Below are 22,411 nucleotides of genomic sequence, written 5' to 3' on the forward strand. Positions count from 1 at the left end.
ACCTTCGCTTAAGTCCTTTAAGTGTATTAGTTGTTTTACTAGGTCAGTGATCACTAGTACTTGTGCTGATAGAGGTTAAAGCTGAGTGTATGCGTCGTCCTGCAGAATTAGTGCACATATGTGTCCCTGCAGCACAAAAACTAAACTAATATCAAAACAAAAAACTATATAGACATATTTAATAACTAATACTGAAATAAAAATTAATGAAAACTATATAGACATATTTTAAAAAGAAACTACTAAAAATGACAAAATCATAATAAAATGACAAAAACTTTAACTAAAAAGGAAATATAAAAGCTTAATTAAAATATTAACAACACCTGTAATAGTATCTCATTGATACTAAAATAACAGACTTTACTAAGTTACTGTTACTTTACTAAATGATCAGATGCAATTCACCTGATTCAGAGCAGAAAGTGATGTTCGGTGAATTCAGATGGAAATCATAATTATACAGTTCAATAATGTGATTTATGCACTTTACTGGTAAGAATAGAAACCATTTACGAAGCATATAAATCCATGAGTGACTGATTGATTGATTGATCTCACGTTATTTTATGTGTGATTGGGAGTGAAACTCATTGGTGAATGTAAAGTCTGTGTTAAATGTGACTGAACACTAACAGTGATGTGAGATTCATTTCTGCTGGGATTTCTGTTGAATGCATTTATTATTTTAGCAGCTTTAAAGTGTTTTGCCTGCTGGCGTTTGTTAAAAGTGTTGCAACTTGTGTGACACACATTCATATCTTGTTCATATCTTGGTTATCAACAGTTTCTCAGAAAGTAAGAGTGTTCAAAATGTCCAGATCTGGACTCTTTCTCCAGCTAATTCCTACTCTTTCTCATTCTGATTTTTTAACAACAAAAGGAGAAATGTTTTCTTACAAACTCTTGTTTTTTGTCTGATAATAGAGGTACGCTGTTGATTTGTTGAGTTGTGTTGTGTTCAACCACAAGTGAAATGGGAGGAAAATGTCAAAGGAAGTGTTTTTCTGCCGTATCACTCTGATGTTATCGCTCTTCTTCTAAACCTGAGCTTCACGTTGAGAAACCGTAAGAGAGAGAAAACCACTGAGGTTCAGACAGCATGTGTTCCACACCGACTGTGAGTGATTTTACTCTGCTTATGACATATATGTTTGAATTGTGCATATTGTGTGTGTAGATTTATATCAGTGTGTGTGATTTATCAGAGTTACAGATCTACAGAATTAACATTCATGAACTCCTGGTTTTCTTTGGCTGCTGAGGTTGTTTCAGGGTTTTTTTTCTTTTAAAATCACTTCACCTTATTTTACCTTGCAGATGAGAAGATGAACAGCAAGAGATCTGTGTGCGTCTTGATCTGTGTCTTCTGCTTCTGCTGTAAGTAACCTTCAGCTCTACATTGTAAAACATGATTTTTCCCTAAAATAAAAATAAAAAAGTTAACTTTGAGTTTTTATCTCACAATTCATACTTTGTTTCTCTCAATTCTGAGTTTATATCCGTAATTCTGAGTTTATATCCGTAATTCTGAGTTTATATCCGTAATCTGGGTTTATATCCGTAATCTAGGTTTATATCCGTAATTCTGAGTTTATATCTCAATTTTATATCTCTCAATTCTGGGTTTATATCCGTAATTCTGAGTTTATCTCAATTTTATATCTCTCAATTCTGAGTTTATATCCGTAATTCTGAGTTTATATCTGTAATCTGGGTTTATATCCGTAATTCTGAGTTTATATCCGTAATCTGGGTTTGTATCCGTAATCTAGGTTTATATCCGTAATTCTGAGTTTATATCTCAATTTTATATCTCTCAATTCTGGGTTTATATCCGTAATTCTGAGTTTATCTCAATTTTATATCTCTCAATTCTGAGTTTATATCCGTAATTCTGAGTTTATATCCGTAATTCTGAGTTTATATCCGTAATTCTGAGTTTATATCCGTAATTCTGGGTTTATATCTGTAATCTGGGTTTATATCCGTAATTCTGAGTTTATATCTCAATTTTATATCTCTCAATTCTGGGTTTATATCCGTAATTCTGAGTTTATCTCAATTTTATATCTCTCAATTCTGAGTTTATATCCGTAATTCTGAGTTTATATCTGTAATCTGGGTTTATATCCGTAATTCTGAGTTTATATCCGTAATCTGGGTTTATATCCGTAATCTAGGTTTATATCCGTAATTCTGAGTTTATATCTCAATTTTATATCTCTCAATTCTGGGTTTATATCCGTAATTCTGAGTTTATCTCAATTTTATATCTCTCAATTCTGAGTTTATATCCGTAATTCTGAGTTTATATCCGTAATTCTGAGTTTATATCCGTAATCTAGGTTTATATCCGTAATTCTGAGTTTATATCTCAATTTTATATCTCTCAATTCTGGGTTTATATCCGTAATTCTGAGTTTATCTCAATTTTATATCTCTCAATTCTGAGTTTATATCCGTAATTCTGAGTTTATATCCGTAATTCTGAGTTTATATCCGTAATTCTGAGTTTATATCCGTAATTCTGGGTTTATATCTGTAATCTGGGTTTATATCCGTAATTCTGAGTTTATATCTCTCAATTCTGGGTTTATATCCGTAATTCTGAGTTTATCTCAATTTTATATCTCTCAATTCTGAGTTTATATCCGTAATTCTGAGTTTATATCCGTAATCTGGGTTTATATCCGTAATCTGGGTTTATATCCGTAATTCTGAGTTTATATCTCAATTTTATATCTCTCAATTCTGAGTTTATATCCATAATTCTGGGTTTATAGCTGTAATTCTGAGTTAATATCCGTAATCTGGGTTTATATCCGTAATCTGGGTTTATATCCGTAATTCTGAGTTTATATCTCAATTTTATATCTCTCAATTCTGAGTTTATATCCATAATTCTGGGTTTATATCTGTAATTCTGAGTTTATATCCGTAATCTGGGTTTATATCTCAATTTTATATCTCTCAATTCTGAGTTAATATCCGTAATCTGGGTTTATATCCGTAATCTGGGTTTATATCCGTAATTCTGAGTTTATATCTCAATTTTATATCTCTCAATTCTGAGTTTATATCTCAATTTTATATCTCTCAATTCTGAGTTTATATCCATAATTCTGGGTTTTTATCCATAATTCTGGGTTTTTATCCATAATTCTGGGTTTATATCCGTAATTCTGAGTTTATATCTGTAATTCTGAGTTTATATCTGTAATTCTGAGTTTATATCCGTAATTCTGAGTTTATATCCGTAATTCTGAGTGTATATCTCAATTTTATTTCTCTCAATTCTGAGTTCATGTCTCTCAATTCTGAGTTCATGTCTCTCAATTCTGAGTTTATATCCGTAATTCTGAGTGTATATCTCAATTTTTTATCTCTCAATTCTTAGTTTATATCCGTAATTCTGAGTTTATATCCGTAATTCTGAGTTTATTCAAGATCAGCGGAGCAGCCCGAACAGCGTCCAAACACAGCGGCGCCATTTTGGAGCCATTTTGTTTATATCGGTAATCTGGGTTTATATCTGTAATTCTGAGTGTATATCTTAATTTTATATCTCTCAATTCTGAGTTAATATCCGTAATCTGGGTTTATATCCGTAATCTGGGTTTATATCCGTAATTCTGAGTTTATATCTCAATTTTATATCTCTCAATTCTGAGTTTATATCTCAATTTTATTTCTCTCAATTCTGAGTTCATGTCTCTCAATTCTGAGTTCATGTCTCTCAATTCTGAGTTTATATCCGTAATTCTGAGTGTATATCTCAATTTTATATCTCTCAATTCTGAGTTTATATCCGTAATTCTGGGTTTTTATCCATAATTCTGGGTTTTTATCCATAATTCTGGGTTTATATCCGTAATTCTGAGTTTATATCTGTAATTCTGAGTTTATATCCGTAATTCTGAGTTTATATCTGTAATTCTGAGTTTATATCCGTAATTCTGAGTGTATATCTCAATTTTATTTCTCTCAATTCTGAGTTCATGTCTCTCAATTCTGAGTTCATGTCTCTCAATTCTGAGTTTATATCCGTAATTCTGAGTGTATATCTCAATTTTATATCTCTCAATTCTGAGTTTATATCCGTAATTCTGAGTGTATATCTGTAATTCTGAGTTTATATCCGTAATTCTGAGTTTATATCCGTAATTCTGAGTGTATATCTCAATTTTATTTCTCTCAATTCTGAGTTCATGTCTCTCAATTCTGAGTTCATGTCTCTCAATTCTGAGTTTATATCCGTAATTCTGAGTGTATATCTCAATTTTTTATCTCTCAATTCTTAGTTTATATCCGTAATTCTGAGTTTATATCCGTAATTCTGAGTTTATATCCGTAATTCTGAGTTTATTCAAGATCAGCGGAGCAGCCCGAACAGCGTCCAAACACAGCGGCGCCATTTTGGAGCCATTTTGTTTATATCGGTAATCTGGGTTTATATCTGTAATTCTGAGTGTATATCTTAATTTTATATCTCTCAATTCTGAGTTTATATCCATAATTCAGAGTTTATACCTCTCAATTCTGAGTTTATATCCTTAATTATGAGCTTATATCTCTCAATTATATCACCTTGAAAAACCACAACAAATTCCTTGTGTGTCTGTGCACACTTGTGGCCTGTAGCACGAAGGCAGTTTCAGTTTCTACCCAGGTAAATTCACGTTTACTTTAAGCAAACTCTGAGTTTTCGGGCTCAAGAAGATGGGTTGGTTCTGAGCGGGTTTCGTCACCATGGTACACTTATGCTACACAGCTACCCTGCTTGGTGTTTGGTGATGAGTTTTTAGCTCAAGGTCTACATTTAAAGTCACACCAGAGGTGTTCAGCTGAGATCAGGACTTGTCTTTCTGCAGACCAGTCAAGTTCTTCCACACTGACCTCAATCATGTCTTTTTGAACCGTGTCTTATACACAGAGACACTGTCATGTTAGAATAGAAAAGGGTTCTGTCCAAACTGTTGCTATAATATTAGAAGCACACAATTCCCTAGAATATCATTATATGCTTAAACATATAACATGATTTGTACTCATGGAAATTACTGAAGTAGTCAAGCCTGTTCATTAGCAGGGGGTGGCCCAATACTTTTGGCAATATAGTGTATATCTGATGCAATGAAGCCACTCCCCTGTATCTCTCGCTCCAAATTAAAGCAGTTTACAGTCAAAGAATTTTAGTGACAAAATTTTGCAGCTACTTATTTATTATATTTATATTATATTAATTGTAATTGTTTATAATTCATCTAATATATTCATATAATTATTTTATGAAGTGGAAATTAATTTCAAGCTTCGTACTTAAATTAAATATATATATATATACACACACATACTGTAGATAAGCTTTAATATATTCAACTTTTAAAATGACTTATGTTTTCCTTTTGAGCTCTGTGTGAAACTATATTTAAATAATTAAATTCAGTTGATTCCTTTACATAGTCATATATTTTCTTTCTGCTGCCAAGCTTTTGCCGCAGCAGAAGTATTTATTCCTGCCTTGTAAATGTATTTAAATGTATTACTTTTTAATAACGACATCTCTTAATCTTTAGCAGAAAAGAGAATTCGCCCAGACTCTCGCGAGAAGTCACTCCAGCTGACGCTTTGCTGATGCTCTCCACCGTGTGATTGGCTGTTTGCTGCACGTGTCACACTTTCAGGTGCATGTGATCCAGAGTTAATAGGTGTGTTCGACTTGAAGCGGCACTGCGCAGAATAATCAGTGTGTGACATCAAAGTACCGCGAGAGCAATAAGAGAGCAGATGGGTCCTTATGCTTTCGAATCGCTCTCGTGGTACTTTGATGTCACACACTGATCATTCTGGTCAGCGCCGCTTCAAGTCGAACACAACTAATAGGCTTGTTTGAGATGCGCCTCGCCTGAAATGTAGGAGAGAGTAGGCGGCTGCAGTGAGGGGAGGAGTGAAATAAGCACAGTCAAGACGGACAGTTCTGAGCTCTCGAAGTGGAACACATACCAACGAGATCAAAGGAGGATATCGCGTTATTCTCACTCATGCTGTTCTGCTGATAAACATGATATCATTTCAGTTCTGTTGCGTTTATATGAATATAAAGATGAACAAGACACTCAAAGTGCTTGCTATTTAATTCCATACAAATTGCGTATTTATCATCCATTTCTACTTTAATACAAACGTATTTAAATTGTTTATTGCAATATGACATCAATCACATATCTCACACAGAGATTACACTGTCATAGTGTTTGGGACTATTCATGCATAATTTAAATGCAGAATCACATGAAATCAGATAAAAAAAAAAAAAACATTTTAGAAGAGAATGCATCACGGTTGTCTGAACCAATGAGCATTAAGCTGTGTCGTCAGTCAGTCATTTCCCATCATGCTTTTGGTCAGCGCAGTCGGTGGAGAGCAACTGCGCATGGCTGCACAATCCGACACAGCCACCTCACTGACACGCAAGTTTTTTGCCAGATGTCAGCATAACATCATAGCAAGGCAGACGTAACTCAGACATTTTTATAACCGGCATGCATCTCACGGTGATCACCGGTGATCGGTTCTGCGCAGATTTTGCTCATCTCAAACAAGCCTAATCACAAACTCTGGGTCTAACTCTGAGTTATCAGAGAACATTTATATTGAGGTTTGTGAGCCCGGTGAACCTGATATAAACCAGGTTGGCTTTATCGGGTTTTGTCACCTCAAAACTTACTCTGCAACTCTGAGTTTGTTCATCTTGCTTCGTGTTACAGGCCACTGGTGAATAAAGCTTATTCTGATTCAATTCCGAGTTTGTCTGTCAATTCTGAGTTTACATCTCTCGATTCTGAGTTTTTATCGCTCGATTCTATATTTATACATCACAATTCTTTTTTCTTGGAATTTTGACTTTTTTTCCTTTGAATTCAGTTTCTAAATCACAAATTGTATTGAGAGAAACAAAGTCAGAATTGCAAATTAAAAACTCGCCATGACCTTTTTTATTTCTATAATTTTATAATTTATTTCTAGAAAATGCTATTTCAGTCTTTCTACTTAAAAATGTCATATTTAAGTGTTACTTGCTGTTTCTTTGCAATTAATTGTGACATTTACTAGCTGAAAACAGCACCAAATATTATTTAGTGTACTTTCGTATCTCTACATAAGTGTTTCTCAGCTTTGAATCTACTGATTGTGTTTGATTTACAGGTGCTTTGGGCACTTTCAGCGTTCAAGGTAAAATTATGTTGTTGACATACAGGAGTATGATCATGTATAAAAGCATATGAGTTAATGAGACTGTTTTCCAGAGCTGACGGTGACTCAGAAAGAGCTGAAGGATTGTGAGAAGCAGAAGAAGCTGTGTGTGATGTCCAGCACCGACTGTCGCTATATGGGTTTAGATGGAGCTCCTCGAGTTCCCAGAACCCCTGGTACAAGACTTTTCTGATTTTTCATTCAGACTGGGTTTACCATCATATCTGCTGTTGATTTAGGCTTAATTTCTGTTTTTGTCCTCAAGAGAACTTCCTGAACACATCGTGTCACTATCTGATCCATGAGGATTCATTGACCTGCAGATGGATTCAGACAACAGACGTCAGATCAGAAACCAACAGCAGCTTTATTTTTAGTCGGTAAACTCATTTAATTAGTACTGCTGTTGTGACCTGACCGGCTGATAATAATGGTTAAACCTGTCTGTGAATCGACATGTTAATGAAGATTTTGTTTTGTAGAGTCAAGGACTTGCTCCACTGTCCTGCCATTTTAAACATATATTCAACTTTCAATTTAACCATCAAATCAAAGAGCGTCATCAGCCAGAAAGAGCAGTTCTCTGTCGTCTATCCGCTGATCATTAAAGATATAAGTAAGATGACAGTATTATTTTGACTGATTTGATTTTAGCATTGAATGATGGTGATAAATATGACCCTGGACCACAAAACCAGTCATTTTGAATAATAACATCTGAATAAATGAGCTTTCCATTGATGTATGGTTTGTTATGATAGGACAATATTTGTCTGAGATACAACTATTTGAAAATCTGGAATCTGAGGGTGCAAAAAAATCTAAATATTGAGAAAATCTCCTTTCAGTTTGTCCAAATGAAGTTCTTAGCAATGCATATTACTTATATATATATATATATTAGTAGGAAATTTACAAAATATCTTCATGGAACATGATCTTAACATCCTAATGATTTTTGTCATAAAAGAGAAATGTATAATTTTGATCCATACAATGTATTGTTGGCTATTGCTACAAATATACCTGTGCTACTGATGACTGCTTTTGTGCTCCAGGGTCACAAATTTGATAAACGCACTACAGAATAATCTGCTGATTGTATAAATGTTGTAGTTCAAGCACCTCGGCCGCTGATCAGGTCTGTTAACGCCACCGACTCGTCAATCAACGTCACGTGGACCAGTGGGAAAATACCACTAAATATCAATAAATGCAAAATCCGTTACAAGCGTCTCAACACAGAGTCATGGACAGAGGTCAGAAATTGCTTGAAAATAAGTTGTGGATGTATATTGTGATAAGGTGCAGTAATGTCTACCTTTTAGAATTTCATAGATAATTAAGATAATGCTATTAATATAATTTTATATTAGATTGTTTTGCTTTATTTTAATAATATTATTATTACTTTTATTTTACATTATTTTTATTTTAATCATTTTATATATTTTTTTGTTTTATTTTTATTAGGGGAAAAATATCTACCTGTCAGAATTCATATATAATGTGCCCAGTTTTAAACAATGAATTGTTAGAATTCTGAAGTATGATGTAATCTGATTGACTGATGTTTATAGATGCAGTCTTGTGTTTGTATCTCAGACTGCAGATTTCCCAGCTTCAGTGGAGTCTCAGTTCGTGATCGAGGGTTTACAGGCCTTCAGTGAGTTTTGTCTGAGCGTCTCCTGCTTTCACGGATTCGGCCGATGGAGCGACTGGAGCCACGAGACTCGAGTGAAGACGACAGAGAGCCGTGAGTGATTAGAACAGGGCTTTTATATGATTCTCACACAGACTGCGGTTTGCAAATATGTTTGGCTGTTGCATTTCTGCAGTCTGTTGATCTTCTCCTTGATTCCTTAAACTCAAAAGTTAAGAATGTTATTGATGATATTGCTCCTGTGAAAGTCAGTAAGAAGACTGGAAGACAAAAAGCACCCTGGAGAAAATATATTATATTGTATTAAATATTAATATAATATTAAATTATATTTGCATATCATTGGTCTTTTGTTGATTTGGATTGCTTCCATTGTCCTCATTTGTAAGTCACTTTTGGATAAAAGCGACCGCTAAATGACTAAATGTAAATGTAAAATCAACAGCAGTACAGAGTATGAAAAGACAATGCAGAAAAGCTGAGCGGATGTGGCGGAAGACGAAACTTGAAATTCACTATAGCATCTATAAAGATAGCCTTCATGCTTTCAATGTGGAACTAGCCACAGCTAGACAAACCTTCTCAAACCTTATAAACAGTAATTTAAAAACATTTGCACTCTTTTTGCTACATTTGAGAGACTAACAAACCCCCCAAGTCAGATTCCCAGTGAAATGCTCTCCGATAGCAAATGCAATGAGTTTGCTTCTTTCTTTTCTGAGAAGATCAATAATATCAGAAAGGCGATTAGCACATCCTCAAGTTATGCAGAGGTCAGACAGATTTGACCGCAATTTCAAAAAGAAGTTACCATGTTTGTTTTTGAAACAATTGATTGCAAAATTTTGGAAGAAATAGTACAGCACCTTAAATCGTCAACCTGCTTTCACACTTCCCACATCCTTTTTCAAAAGTGTAATTAAAGGGTTAGTTCACCCAAAAATGAAAATTAGCCCATGTTTTACTTACCCTCAAAGCATCCTAGGTGTACATGACTTTCTTCTTTCAGACAAATCCAATCGGAGTCATGTTAAAATGTTTCATTGCTCTTCCAAGCGTTAGAATGGCAGTAGGTAGGTGTTTCAGTCCAAGAGTAGTCAAATAAAGCGCATCCATAATAAAACGTGCTTCACACGGCTCCGGTGGGTGGATAAAGGCCTCCTGTTGCAAACTTTTTTTCTCACTTCCGCTGATTGTCATGCGTGCAGGCTGTTCCGGAGGATGACGTAGAACGTCTGAAAGTGAACTAACCCTTTAACTGTTTAGAAGCAGATCTGTTAGAAGTGGGGAACGCCTCACTTCTTTCTGGGACTTTTCCAAACTCCCTGAAAACTGCAGTTGATAAGCTCCTCCTGAAAAAGCGCAATCTTGATAACACCATATTGAGCAACTATAGACCAATATCAAATCTTCTTTTCATAGGTTAGATTATTGAAACGGTAGTTTTTAATCAGCTGAACTACTCCTTAAACTCAAATGGATACCTGGACAATTTTCAAGCTGGTTTCCGAGCACATCACAGCACAGAGACAGCGCTCATAAAGATAATAAATGATGTTCGCTTAAATTCTGATTCTGGCAAAATGTCAGTGCTGGTACTACTAGATTTCAGTCCTGCATTTGACACTGTCGATCATAACATATTTCTAGAGAGACTGGAAAACTGGGTTTCTGGGCTTTCTGGAATGGTCCTCAAATGGTTCAGGTCATACTTAGAAGGGAGAGGTTATTATGTGAGTATAGGAGAGCATAAGTCTAAGTGGACGTCCATGACATGCGGAGTCCCACAAGGCTCAATTCTTGCACCGCTCTTGTTTAGCCTGTATATGCTCCCACTAAGTCAAATAATGAGAGAGAACCAAATTGTCTATCACAGCTATGCTGATGATACCCAGATTTACCTAACCTTATCTCCAAATGACTACAGCCCCATTGACTCCCTCTGCCAATGCATTGATGAAATTAGTCATTGCATTTGGAATCAAAGATGGAGTTCTCAAGGTGAATGCATACCTTGACTCTAGGGGTCAAACAACTAAAAATCAAGTCAGAAATCTTGGGGTGATTCTGGAGACAGACCTTAGTTTCAGTAGTCATGTCAAAGCAGTAACTAAATCAGCCTACTATCATCTCAAAAACAATGCAAGAATTAGATGTTTTGATTCCAGTCAAGACTTGGAGAAACTTGTTCATGGCTTTATCACCAGCAGGGTGGATTACTGTAATGATCTCCTCACCGGCCTTCCCAAGAAGACCATTAGACAACTGCAGCTCATCCAGAACACTGCTGCCAGGATTCTGACTAGAACCAGAAAATCTGAGCATATCACACCAGTCCTCAGGTCCTTACACTGGCTTCCAGTTACATTTAGGATTGATTTTAAAGTACTTTTACTCATTTATAAGTCACTCAATGGCCCAGGACCTAAATATATTGCTGATATGCTCACTGAATATAAACCGAACAGACCACTCAGATCATTAGGATCGAGTCAGTTAGAAACACCAAGGATTCACACAAAACAAGAGGAGTCTGCTTTTAGCTATTATGCGGCCCGCAGCTGGAACCAGCTTCCAGAAGAGATCAGATGTGCTAAAACATTAGCCACATTTAAATCAAGACTCAAAACTCATCTGTTTAGCTGTGCATTTGTTGAATGAGCACTGTGCTATATGTCCCAACTGACTGCACTGTTTTGTATAATCATTTTCTATTCTTAGCTGTTTTAATTCATTTTAAATCAAATTTTAAATCATTTTAAAAGTTTTTAAATTCCTTGTTTTATATATTTTTTTATTATTTTACTTCCTTATGTAAAGCACTTTGAATTACCATTGTGTGTGAAATGTGCTATATAAATAAACTTGCCTTGCTGTATTTCTGCTGTTGTGTTCTGTATTTGTGTGTAAGTTGTGGTTCGTGTTTGCAGTGCCGTCTGCTGCTCTCTCTCTCAGTTATTATGTGGATTCAGATAAAATGTCAGGGATTCGGTGGCTGGTGCTTCTCTGGAAGGTAATACAGTGTGTGTGTGTGTGTGTGGTCTCTCTTGTGCTGTAAATCACACAGTTGTGTGTGTTTCTGAAGGCTCTGGACGTCACAGATGCTCGAGGACTCATTCGAGAATATGAAGTGTCCTACATGCCCATCAGACAGCCCTCTCTGAAGAAAACCATCAACACCACTCAACTCAAGGTGCAGTTTTTATTTTACTTAAGTGAAGAAATGTCTACTTGTTAGAATTCATATATAATTCATAAATTAATATATAAATAATCATGTAGTATTTAGAAATATATATACAAAATATAATCATTTACAATGTTAGAAATTGCTTAAATACATTTTCATTGTGTTTTTATTTTATTTGAATGTTTACTTTTGATAAAGCGAAGAAATATCTACCTCTTAGAATTCTTATTTTTATTGTGTGAGTTTTTAATTGATTTGATTAATTTTATTTTTATTTAAATACATTTGTCAGTCCTCTGTCGTGTGTGTCATGTGTTCCCGCCTCATGTTTCCATATTTGGTTTGTTTCCTGTCCTTGTTTAGTGTTATCATTAGTTAATTCTTGTCCAGCCGTGTTTGTCTCGTTATCCTGTGTATTTATAGTCCTGTCTGTTCAGTTTGATTTCGTCTGGTCTACTCGTTACTCCTCGGTGTTCCTGTCTGTGTCAGCCTTGCCTTGTTTGGATTTATTAAAGACTGTTATTTTGAGTTTACATCCTCGTCTGCATGTTCCTGTATCCTCCTCGTGTGTGCACCGTGATAACATTTTCATTTTGTGTGTTTATTTTATTTTATTACTTTTTATTAAGTGAAAAAATATCTACCTTTTAGAATTCTTATATAATTCATGTATAACTAATATATAAATAATAATAAATATTTATTTAGAAATATATATAAAATATAATAATTTATTGTTAGAATGCCAGAAATTGCTTAAATACATTTTAATTGTGTTTTAAATTTTATTTAATTTTATTTTAGTAAACATTCATCAGCATTATATTATAAGGGCATTTACAAATGAGTCATTTTGAACAAGAAAGCATCAAATCCAGGCATGATTTGAGTTTCTGAATGTAAGATTGGATAATGTCTGTAGGCAGTTGTTCCGGTGAGGTCAGAGGAATATGAGGTCTCTGTTTGTGCCTATAACAGCGCCGGACGCTCGCCGTACCGCCGGTACACACTCGACACGTCACGTCCTCACGGTCAGTAGCTGTCATTTCTCAAAAATAATCACTTCTCATGAATAGAATTGAGAGGTAAAGAGTTGCAACTACCTTTATTTATGAACTGTTTTTAATTCTAGCTCTTGTGTTGTTGAATGATTGTGTTTTCCATCAGATGTGCCAGCGGTGAAGAGTCTCTGGGTTTATTCTGATGGTTCTTCACTGCGGGTCCGCTGGGAACACCAGTTTACTGCGGTAAACATCAGTGAGTTCGCCATCGAATGGAGCTCCACGACCGACAGGGAGCACAGACGCTGGGAACGAGTCAACGGATCCACCTTCACAGTCCGGCTGTCAGGTCTGATCACATGCTATACAAATGGCACATAACAATATTAATGAATGAATCTCATAAAACTTGCCTGGATCATATTTAATCCTGAAATCATATCGGAATCAAACCCATACTCTCACAACTGTCATGCTTAAGTGTTTGAGCTTCAGGGAGTGCATTGCATTGCATGAATAAAATAAAATATTAAAACAAATAATAATAATAATTAAAAAAAAAATACATTTAAAATAAAGTAAATTAGAAATACTCTTTATAATACTCACATTTTGTTGAAAAAATAATAATAATACAGCATTAAATGTGTTTTTAAAAATCATGCTCATGTTTGTTTTTTGTAAAGTTTGAATGGATATGCAATTATATTCATTTTTAAAAGCAATTTTATTTTATTGCTTATACTGTACATTGCATTCATAAGAATTATGTGTTCAGAGCATTAAGATGTTTAACATAATTGTCATGACACTTTTCTCACAAGGCAGCTCATGCATGTGAATTTAGCTGGAATCAAACCCGTGATCTTGGTGTTGCGAGCGTCATGCTTTACTGCTTGAGCTTTAGTAAAATACCCCCAAAAATACAAATAAATAAAAACTTGAAATTCACATTTAAAAATACTGTTTATAATACTCGCATTTTGTGAAAAACTAATATTGTTTTTTAAATAATGCCATATTAAATACGGTTTTAAATATTTTAATTAAATATGGTTTGTTTTTTTGTATGTATATAATCTAAATAAACTAGCAATTATATTCTCTTTATAAGCAATTTTATTTTATTGCTTATACATTATATTTAGAAGAATCGCACATTTCTTTTAGGATTCTGACATTATATCCATGACCAATAACCTCACGTCCCTCAATTCTTATCACTGCAAAAAGTATTATTTAAATTATTTATACTTTATTGTAGAAGTTCTTGTGCTGCCTTTATGCTGATTTAAAAAATAAATTACTCTATTTTAGTTTGTTGTAATTCAAAATAACTGTACATTCACATTTATTAATTTATTAATTCATTTATTAATTTAGCAGATGCTTTTATCAAATGAGGAGTATAATCGGCAAACTATCTTTAAAGTAATTAGAATCATTTAGCATTAGAATGAATCTTCTGCACACATTATTATGATGAGAAGTAGTATACAGTGCCATAATCTGGCTTTGTGTAAAATGTATTTATCACTTTCTATTCTAATTCTATTTTATCTATTCGTTTTCTTTTTTATATATACAAAACTTGACCCTCTATCACTTGCACTCTCTATTTGTTTTATAACTGCTTGTTTTTCTTAAAAATAAATAACACTGTTCTTTTTCTATTCTATCTACTTGTGGTGTGTGTGTGTGTGTGTGTGTGTGTGTGTGTGTGTGTGTGTGTGTGTGTAAAACCTGTACTGTATTGAGCTAACCAAGACTTGTCATAACACTTGCATTTTATTGCTCTTTTGTAAGTGTCTTTGGATAAAAGCGTCTGCTAAATGACTAAATGTAATGATATTTTGTTTTTGTTAATATGATTGGATTCTGTGGTGAAGTGTGACCTGCACTGGTTGTCTTGAGCTTCACTCACTCGTATGAGCTGTATGTGAGTGTTTTGTGCATTATAATGTGAGAGTAGTGTGTGAATGTAAAGCATGTGCTGATTGAAGGCATTGAAGCGCAGCAGATGTACATCATCAGTGTGTTTCCCGTCTGCGAGCCTCTCTGTGGACCACCGACCAACATCTCTGCGGATCTACAGCACGGCGGTGAGAGATGAACCTGTCAGAGATTCATGAAGCCTTCACTGCAAAACATGATTCTCTTACTCAGTGTTTGTGTTCTAGTATAAATATCTAAACATTCTTGAATCAAGATGAATTTACTGGACAAGTAAAATGACTTAAGATATTATGTCTTGTTTTCTGTAAAAAAATATAAAATTTTTGTTAGTTTTTTCTTAAAACAAGCAAATGCCCAGTGGGGCAAGAAAAATAATCTTGTTTAGCCTTTGAATTAAGATTATTTTTCTTATCCCATTGGCAGATATTTGTGCTTGTTTTAAGCAAAAACTCACTGATTATTTTTTAGAAAACAAGACTTAATATCTTAACCTCTTAACGATCACCCCCTTTTTGAACACCGATGTGAAAGTGCACTATTCAAACTTAAATTGTTATAATTCATGAACGCTTTTGAATACAGACCTTGGTCTTTTTTTAAAGAAGACAATCAACAGATTATTGCAGAAGTGACATCATTTCAAAAAATAAAAGTACAAAAAAGTTATAGAAGTTTAAATTTACTGTAAAGAAAATGTACTATTTTTAGTTTATTTTTATATAAAATAAATATTTTACAGAATAGGTTTTAATCCAAAATTGATATAAAATTAAAGCCATATGTCTAAATAAGTCCAAATTTGAAGTTGATATAAAAAATTGAGGTTCCTATGTAATTTTGTTTAGGCATTATACCACAAATAGCCACCGGGTGCCATCCAAACGCCATTGAATTATTTTTTATTAATTTTCTGTCACAAATGTAAAATTTTCTCTCTCAATGTTACTTCTATCACAAAATAACCACCTAATATGGAATCTTGAGACCTTTCCAACGATGTGTATTTTGTCAAGATTATAACAAGTTTTGATTCTAAAAGACCTTAATACATTTGGAATATGACACCTCCCACTAAGGGGGAGGAGCCTGCTAAAAGATTTTAAAGTACCATTCCCCTGGTAACGCAATGTCTGATTTCAGAATGGTTTTCACAGGATGAATTGTGAGGTTTTAAATCATTTTACTTGTACAGTAAATGCATCTTGATTCAAGAAGAACAAACAAGTTGACTAAGTAAGAGAGTGGTGTTGTCAGATGCTGAGTTGTGTGGTGTTTTGCTCCAGCTCTGTGGGATCTGGTGGGGTTTGGCCTGCTGAGCGTGTCGAGCTCCTCTGTGGTGCTGCGGTGGAGCTGGCAGGAGGCAAAGCCTGACGTCAGTGTGCTTCAGTACAGACTGGTGTTAACCGGACCCAACGAGACTCGGAGTAAGAGTGTGTGTGAACCTGTGTGTGTGTGTGAGAGTCTGTGTGTGTGTGTGTGTGTGTGTGTGTGTGTGTGAGAGTGTGAATCTCGTGTGTGTGTGTGAGAGTCTGTGTGTGTGTGTGTGTGTGTGTGAGTGTGAATCTCGTGTGTGTGAGAGTCTGTGTGTGTGTGTGTGTGTGTGTGTGTGTGTGTGAGTGTGAATCTCGTGTGTGTGTGTGAGTGTGAATCTCGTGTGTGTGAGAGTCTGTGTGTGTGTGTGTGTGAGTGTGAATCTCGTGTGTGTGAGAGTCTGTGTGTGTGTGTGTGTGGGTGTGTGTGTGTGTGTGTGTGTGTGTGTGAGTGAGTGTGAATCTCGTGTGTGTGAGAGTCTGTGTGTGTGTGTGTGTGTGTGTGTGTGAGTGTGAATCTCGTGTGTGTGTGAGAGTCTGTGTGTGTGTGTGTGTGTGTGTGTGAGTGTGAATCTCGTGTGTGTGTGAGAGTCTGTGTGTGTGTGTGTGTGTGTGTGTGTGAGTGTGAATCTCGTGTGTGTGAGAGTCTGTGTGTGTGTGTGTGTGTGTGTGTGTGAGAGTCTGTGTGTGTGTGTGTGTGTGTGTGTGTGTGTGTGAGTGTGAATCTCGTGTGTGTGTGTGTGAGAGTCTGTGTGTGTGTGTGTGTGTGTGTGAGTGTGAATCTCGTGTGTGTGAGAGTCTGTGTGTGTGTGTGTGTGTGTGTGTGTGTGTGTGAGTGTGAATCTCGTGTGTGTGTGTGAGAGTCTGTGTGTGTGTGTGTGAGTGTGAATCTCGTGTGTGTGAGAGTCTGTGTGTGTGTGTGTGTGTGTGAGTGTGAATCTCGTGTGTGTGAGAGTCTGTGTGTGTGTGTGTGTGGGTGTGTGTGTGTGTGTGTGTGTGTGTGTGAGTGAGTGTGAATCTCGTGTGTGTGAGAGTCTGTGTGTGTGTGTGTGTGTGTGTGTGAGTGTGAATCTCGTGTGTGTGAGAGTCTGTGTGTGTGTGTGTGTGTGTGTGTGTGTGTGTGTGTGTGAGAGTCTGTGTGTGTGTGTGTGTGTGTGTGTGTGTGTGTGAGTGTGAATCTCGTGTGTGTGTGTGAGAGTCTGTGTGTGAGTGTGAATCTCGTGTGTGTGTGAGAGTCTGTGTGTGTGTGTGTGTGTGTGAGTGTGAATCTCGTGTGTGTGTGTGAGCGTGTGTGTGTGTGTGTGTGTGTGTGTGTGTGTGAATCTCTCACATTTGCTCTGTTTCTCAGCTCTCGCAGTCTTTCCTGACAAACAGCAGCATTCGTTCCTCCACCTCCATCCAAACACCAAATACTCAGTCCAAATACATGGAGAAACTAAAGACGAGAACTTCACAAAGGCCAGTCTGGACATCAACACACTTCTGCTGGGTAAGATGTGCTGGTCTGTGGAGGACCAAACCGGCAGAAATTGCAAATTAATCAATAAATGTAATCATAGGAATATCAATAACTTGCTAAAACATATACAGATTTATTTTGAATAAAATTTAGTCCTCAATTTATTTGGTATTACTTTTTCCATGTTTATTTATTATTTCATTTAATTTTTAATTTTATTATTTAATTAAATAATTAATTAATTTCCATTTATTTTTATTTCATAATTTTCATGTTGCACACAAGTAAAAATAAATGAATGCACTTTATAAATAAATAACTATGGAAATAAATACATATGGGTATAAATAAATACAAAAAAATGAAAATAAATGAACCATAAAATGAATATTTATTAATTTTGTTTTATTTTGTTTCATTTATTTAAAACAAAATAAATAAAACAATAAATACACTGAAAAAGAATAAATATAGTTAAACTAAAAACAGAAAATAAATAATAAAGGAGAAAAAAGTAATTAATTGTATTTGTTTTATGAAGTCATTTATTTTCCTATTATTCCTATTTTATTATTTTTTTTACAGGTTTGGTCCTCCATAGTGATCAAGAACAAATGCAATACAGCACTGAAGCTGTGATATATATTGAATATTATAATATTTGAGAGTGTTTGTTAGACACTAAACTCAATCATTGTATAACATGACCTCAACTGTCTTATTTCTTTGAGAAAAAGGATTCTAATTAATAGAAACATTACAAAAGAAATCAAATGCTGTTGCTGATTTTCCAGATTATGATGAGGTGATGAGGTTTGCCATTCCAGCGGTTCTCCTGCTGCTCATCTTTGGGATTTTCTCTGTTTTATCAAGGACCGTGTAAGCACTGAATTCATGGATAAATCAGTCACACTGTCTTGATTTGCCTCCATTAATGTCATCACTTTACACACAGGTGCAGGGAATATTTCTTCCCCATCATCGCCAATCCGAGGTACAGTCTGATCGGACGCTGGCTTCTCAACCCGCATCTTCAGGTCAGAGTCCTTCATTCCTTTAACCCTCATAATGCCGTCCAAATCTGTGCGCCTGCACCAGAAGAATCGTTCCTTTTCAAAACATTACATTTGAACTAAATCCATGTTGTATCTGATCAGCAGCTTCTCATTCATGAGTGAATGTGAAACAGTTTACCATGTTATTACTGCATTTACCTCTTTTTTTTTTATTAATTAAAAAAATTAGAAATTCTTTGATATTTCAAATTACATTTGAACTACACCAAAAAAAAAAAACTGACACAAAATATATATTTTTTCAATGTTGATTACATTTTATTTGAATGTATTATTGTATGAAATTTATAAGAAAATAAAATCTGAGAATTACCAGTATTAACCCAATTGAATGGAATTTAATTAAAGCAATAATCCCCGTGAAGCTGTGGTTTACAGTGAATTTATAACAGTGCCTAAAACCCCTTAGCTGTTATAAATTCACCGTAAACCACAGCTTCACGGGGCTTAGTGCTTTTATAACACGGTTATTCCATATACTTAGTAAGGTTTCACAAAATAAAGTGTAATGATATTAATAAAAACATTATTCTTCCGCCAGACAATGTAGTTCCTCAGCAAACACTTTGTTGCAACCACAAACGTTTCTAAGCAACACACAAACGTAAACAAAGGTGTATGTTTGCAGAGTAATTTACAACAGCTTCGAACGCGGCTCAACCAATCAGAATCAAGGACGGGAACTATCCGTTTTATAATAACTTATTTTTAATTTATAACCCACGATTGCTCAAAAACAGACTAAATTTATGAAACTGAATTTATATTTATTTCTAAATATTACTCTGAAATTTTTTCTAACAATATAAATTAATTTTACTTGCATAAACTAACTTCAGATGCTGCAATGGTTCGTCAATAGCCATACATATTCATGTTTATCAACACAATTGTGTCCCAAAGATATGGGGAAAAAATGAAAAATGTTTTACAAAATTTCTAATATAATTTCATAGATAATTTTACAAAAAGTATTTTTGACCCCAAATAGGACTTCATACACACCCGGGTCAAAAATGACCCGAATGCATAAAAAAAAAAGAAAGTGTATATTAAGGGTTTTAAAGCATTTGCAAAAGTTTGGTCCCTTATTAAAAACTATGCATTTTTTTATTTATGTATCTCTTCTGGGTCAAAATGGACCAGAATGCACAATGAGGGTTAATTAATTTTAACGACCTACACTCTTAATAATAAAGGTGCTTCATGATGCCATAGAAGAACCTTTTTGTCTAAATGGTTCCATAAAGAACCTTTAACATCTGAAGAACCTTTCAAGCTTCTTTGTGACGAAAGAAGGTTCTTCAGATTATAAAAAGGGAAGAAAGAGATGGTTCTTTGACTGAATGGTTCTTTGTGGAACCACAAATGGTTCTTCTATGGCATCGTTATGAAGAACCCTTTATTTTTAAGAGTGTGACTGACTCTTTCTTTCTCAATTAAAGCAGGGCAGTGGTAAGATCTGTGTGCTGAAGCTGGACGGGTTGTTCCTGATGGACCAGCAGATGGAGAAGAGCATCATACAGGTGGAGCGTCGCGTGTCTGTGGGGTCTGATCATGAGGACGAGGTTCCTCTGAAGATCTCCGCGACGGCTGAAGGTACAGCTCAGTGGAAACCCAGTTCAGATTATGGGGAAAGCGCTCTGACTCCCTCCAGTCTGACGGAGTATGTAGATTTACCCTTATTACCCGACAGCTCAGGTTATGTTCAGACGGGACAGATTCCCGGAGAGAGAAGCTCAGACTGAAACCAGCACTGATCTGATGTGAAAAACCAGTCTCAGAATGACTCGACTGTGGTTTTTCATCTCTAAGAGAAACTCGCACGACTTTCACTCATTTCATGTTTGCATTTGCTGCAGTTGTGCTTCATACAGCATTGATGATGAAGAATCATATCATGTGCTTCAGTTTAACACTCATAAAGCAACAGATATCACTGCAAAAAAGATTGTTTTCTATAAATATCTAAACATTCTTGAATCAAGATGCATTTACTGTACAAGTGAAATGATTTAAGATATTAAATCTTGTTTTCTAAAAAATGTTTAAAAACAAGCAAAAATATCTGCCAATGGGATAAGACAAATAATCTTAATTTAAAGACTAAACAAGATTATTTTTCTTGCCCCACTGGCAAAAGCAAGTAAGAAAATCTTTTTTTTTGCAGTGTATAAAAAATGCATAGTTTTTAGTAAGGGAATGAAACTTTCCAAATGCTTTAAGACCCTCAAAATACACTTTTTTTTCAGAATTATTTAGTTATTTTTAATACAATTATTTAGTTTTTAATAAGATATAACCATTAAGAAAATGTTACATGTTGTGTTCAGGTTATTTTTGGCCCAGGTGTGTATGGAGCACCATTAGGTGTCAAAAAACCTTTGTAAAATGTATTTCATCCTTTCCCATATCTTACACACTTTTGGGACTGAATTTAGTTGATAAACATGAATCTGTATGTCTACTGACGAATCACTGCGACATGAAAAACTGTATGCAAGTAAAATGAATTTATTTAGTCTGAAGACTTTTCAAAGTCATATGTATGTACTTTTGATATAATTGCTCAAAAACAGCCATAAAGTTGTAAATTCAAAGGAATTCACTTAAATTCCAATAATTCTCAGATTATATGTTCTTATAAATCACATACAATGAATTATTCAAATAAAATTTCTTATCAATATTTAAAAATATATATTTTGCATGGTTCTTGTTTTTGGGTGTGTTTCATGTGTAATTTGAATGTTTCTCAATGTTTTAATTATTTAAAACAAAAAGGGGTAAATGCCGTAATAATATGGTAACATTCAAAATGTAGAAATTGTTTCACATTCACTCATTAATGAGAAGTTGCTGATCAGATATAATACTGTAATAATAATACATAATCTAATATCAGCTGGTGGTGGACGAGGAGACACCACCCCTCACAATGTAGAGCGCTTTGAGTGCTTAGAGAAGCAGAAAAGCGCTATATAAATGTAATGAATTATTATCATTATTATAGATATAATACTGTGTTAGTTGATAAATGTAATTGAATGTTATGTTGTTTTATAAAATAATTTTTCAGGTCCAAATGGTCCCAGAATGCAAAATAGTATACGGTTTTTAAATGCATTATTAGGGTCAGAATAAGACAAAACAACAACTAAAATAATATATTTCTTATTTTAATTTTAGTTTTTTTTTTATTCTGAAGAACTGTGATTCCAGCCTCATTTCAATGTGATTTTCTTGATCTTGAAAAGTAAATCTTTTAACTCCATGAGCATTTTTATAGTGAATATGCATTTTTCTAGTTCTGGTAGAAATTGTGAGTGAAATATTGTAAAAAAGAAAAGGTTGACAGAAACGTGATGAAATATGCCATGTATTTTACAGTTACAGTATTGTGTAATATCACAGTCATGATGTTTCCTGTTTGCAACGGTCTAAATCATGTATGAAGCAGAACATGTTAAACCATCAGAAATAAAATATGAATTACACT

The 22,411-nt window shown here is 34.6% G+C and overlaps 2 protein-coding genes across 2 annotated transcripts in view; both read left to right on the forward strand.

Moving 5' to 3' along the window:
- shld3 (shieldin complex subunit 3) overlaps nucleotides 1–272 on the forward strand; it is a 2,036-nt gene extending 1,764 nt beyond the window's left edge. Inside the window, exon 2 of the mRNA XM_079385277.1 lies at nucleotides 1–272. This exon is cut by the window's left edge and continues 739 nt beyond it. The gene's annotated coding sequence lies outside the window, so the exon portion shown is untranslated.
- Nucleotides 273–1,326: 1,054 nt separating this feature from the next.
- LOC306849140 (interleukin-6 receptor subunit beta) lies at nucleotides 1,327–22,406 on the forward strand. The gene is made up of 17 exons (XM_079383981.1): nucleotides 1,327–1,380; nucleotides 7,210–7,236; nucleotides 7,311–7,433; nucleotides 7,523–7,637; nucleotides 7,740–7,873; nucleotides 8,374–8,516; nucleotides 8,863–9,013; nucleotides 11,851–11,933; nucleotides 12,006–12,113; nucleotides 13,033–13,141; nucleotides 13,278–13,460; nucleotides 15,115–15,213; nucleotides 16,351–16,491; nucleotides 17,726–17,866; nucleotides 18,631–18,715; nucleotides 18,792–18,873; nucleotides 20,361–22,406. Exons 1-17 carry the CDS (start codon nucleotides 1,329–1,331, stop codon nucleotides 20,658–20,660), a joined length of 2,076 nt encoding a protein of 691 aa, XP_079240107.1. The 5' UTR covers nucleotides 1,327–1,328; the 3' UTR covers nucleotides 20,661–22,406.
- Nucleotides 22,407–22,411: the final 5 nt, after the last annotated feature.

The sequence above is a fragment of the Barbus barbus genome (assembly GCF_936440315.1).
Source record: "Barbus barbus genome assembly, chromosome: 29".
In the NCBI taxonomy this organism is placed as follows: domain Eukaryota; kingdom Metazoa; phylum Chordata; class Actinopteri; order Cypriniformes; family Cyprinidae; genus Barbus; species Barbus barbus.

Bases quoted from the DNA above. Each gene is read 5' to 3' on its own strand.
- LOC306849140 (XM_079383981.1), top strand. From the start codon at position 1,329: ATGAACAGCAAGAGATCTGTGTGCGTCTTGATCTGTGTCTTCTGCTTC. The intron at 13,461-15,114 runs GTCTGATCACAT...TGCTGATTGAAG, and splicing joins CTTCACAGTCCGGCTGTCAG to GCATTGAAGCGCAGCAGATG. The intron at 16,492-17,725 runs GTAAGAGTGTGT...TCTGTTTCTCAG, and splicing joins CGGACCCAACGAGACTCGGA to CTCTCGCAGTCTTTCCTGAC.